Here is a 909-nt window from a genome sequence, read left to right on the forward strand (position 1 = left end):
AGGGTGAGTGTGCCCAACCTCAGCCACAGCTGCCCCAACGCTGCCGTAGCACCATGAGCCGACATCAACCCCAGTTTGCAAGCAGACCCGTGCATCTCGCTGCCTCCTGCCACGGGCACGTGAGCTCTGGGAGGAGGCCGGGGCAGATGGCTGTGGTGGGCACCGCCGCCATGAGTGGGCAGGTACGCGCCCCCAGCTCCCGCTTGTGCCTCCTCCTCTTGACAGGCAGTGCAACAAGACCTCCGCGGGCAGCGGCAGTTGCAACCTGATGTGCTGCGGCCGCGGCTACAACGCTTACACGGAGGAGGTGGTGGAGAGGTGCCACTGCAAGTACCACTGGTGCTGCTACGTGGTGTGCAAGAGGTGTCGGCGGAAGGTGGAGAGATATGCCCTCAGCTCCCGCTTGTGCCTCCTCCTCTTGACAGGCAGTGCAACAAGACCTCCGCGGGCAGCGGCAGTTGCAACCTGATGTGCTGCGGCCGCGGCTACAACGCTTACACGGAGGAGGTGGTGGAGAGGTGCCACTGCAAGTACCACTGGTGCTGCTACGTGGTGTGCAAGAGGTGTCGGCGGAAGGTGGAGAGATATGTCTGCAAATAACGCCAGAGGCATCACGGCAGGCGGGAGGACTCTTGCGCTGGTGTCCTCCGGGGCACAGCTGGGGACCGAACGCCAGCCGCAAGGGATGCTCTGGGCTACGGCATGACGGCGGTTATGCGGGAAACCTGGACTCTCCCATTACCATGGAAGACCTCAAACTGAGAGATGCCGGGAAGCCTAAGACCAGAGGCTGACCTCTGCTCCATCTCTCCAGAGCAAGACAAAGGGCTGCCCTCCTGCAGCCGATCCGGAGCATCCAGCCCTCTGTCTCCAGCTGGGGACAAACCATTTATCACTCCGCATGCACAG

The 909-nt window shown here is 62.5% G+C and overlaps 1 protein-coding gene across 1 annotated transcript in view; it reads left to right on the forward strand.

Moving 5' to 3' along the window:
- Window positions 1–600, forward strand: part of LOC104620996 (protein Wnt-11b-like) — a gene marked incomplete at its 5' end in the record, with an annotated part of 3059 nt that extends 2459 nt beyond the window's left edge. The window contains one exon of the mRNA XM_010287368.1: window positions 426–600. Coding sequence (XP_010285670.1) covers window positions 426–600 — 175 coding nt within the window. The remainder of the gene's footprint in view (window positions 1–425) is intronic.
- Window positions 601–909: the final 309 nt, after the last annotated feature.

The sequence above is a fragment of the Phaethon lepturus genome, unplaced genomic scaffold (genome assembly GCF_000687285.1).
Source record: "Phaethon lepturus isolate BGI_N335 unplaced genomic scaffold, ASM68728v1 scaffold23825, whole genome shotgun sequence".
NCBI lineage: Eukaryota > Metazoa > Chordata > Aves > Phaethontiformes > Phaethontidae > Phaethon > Phaethon lepturus.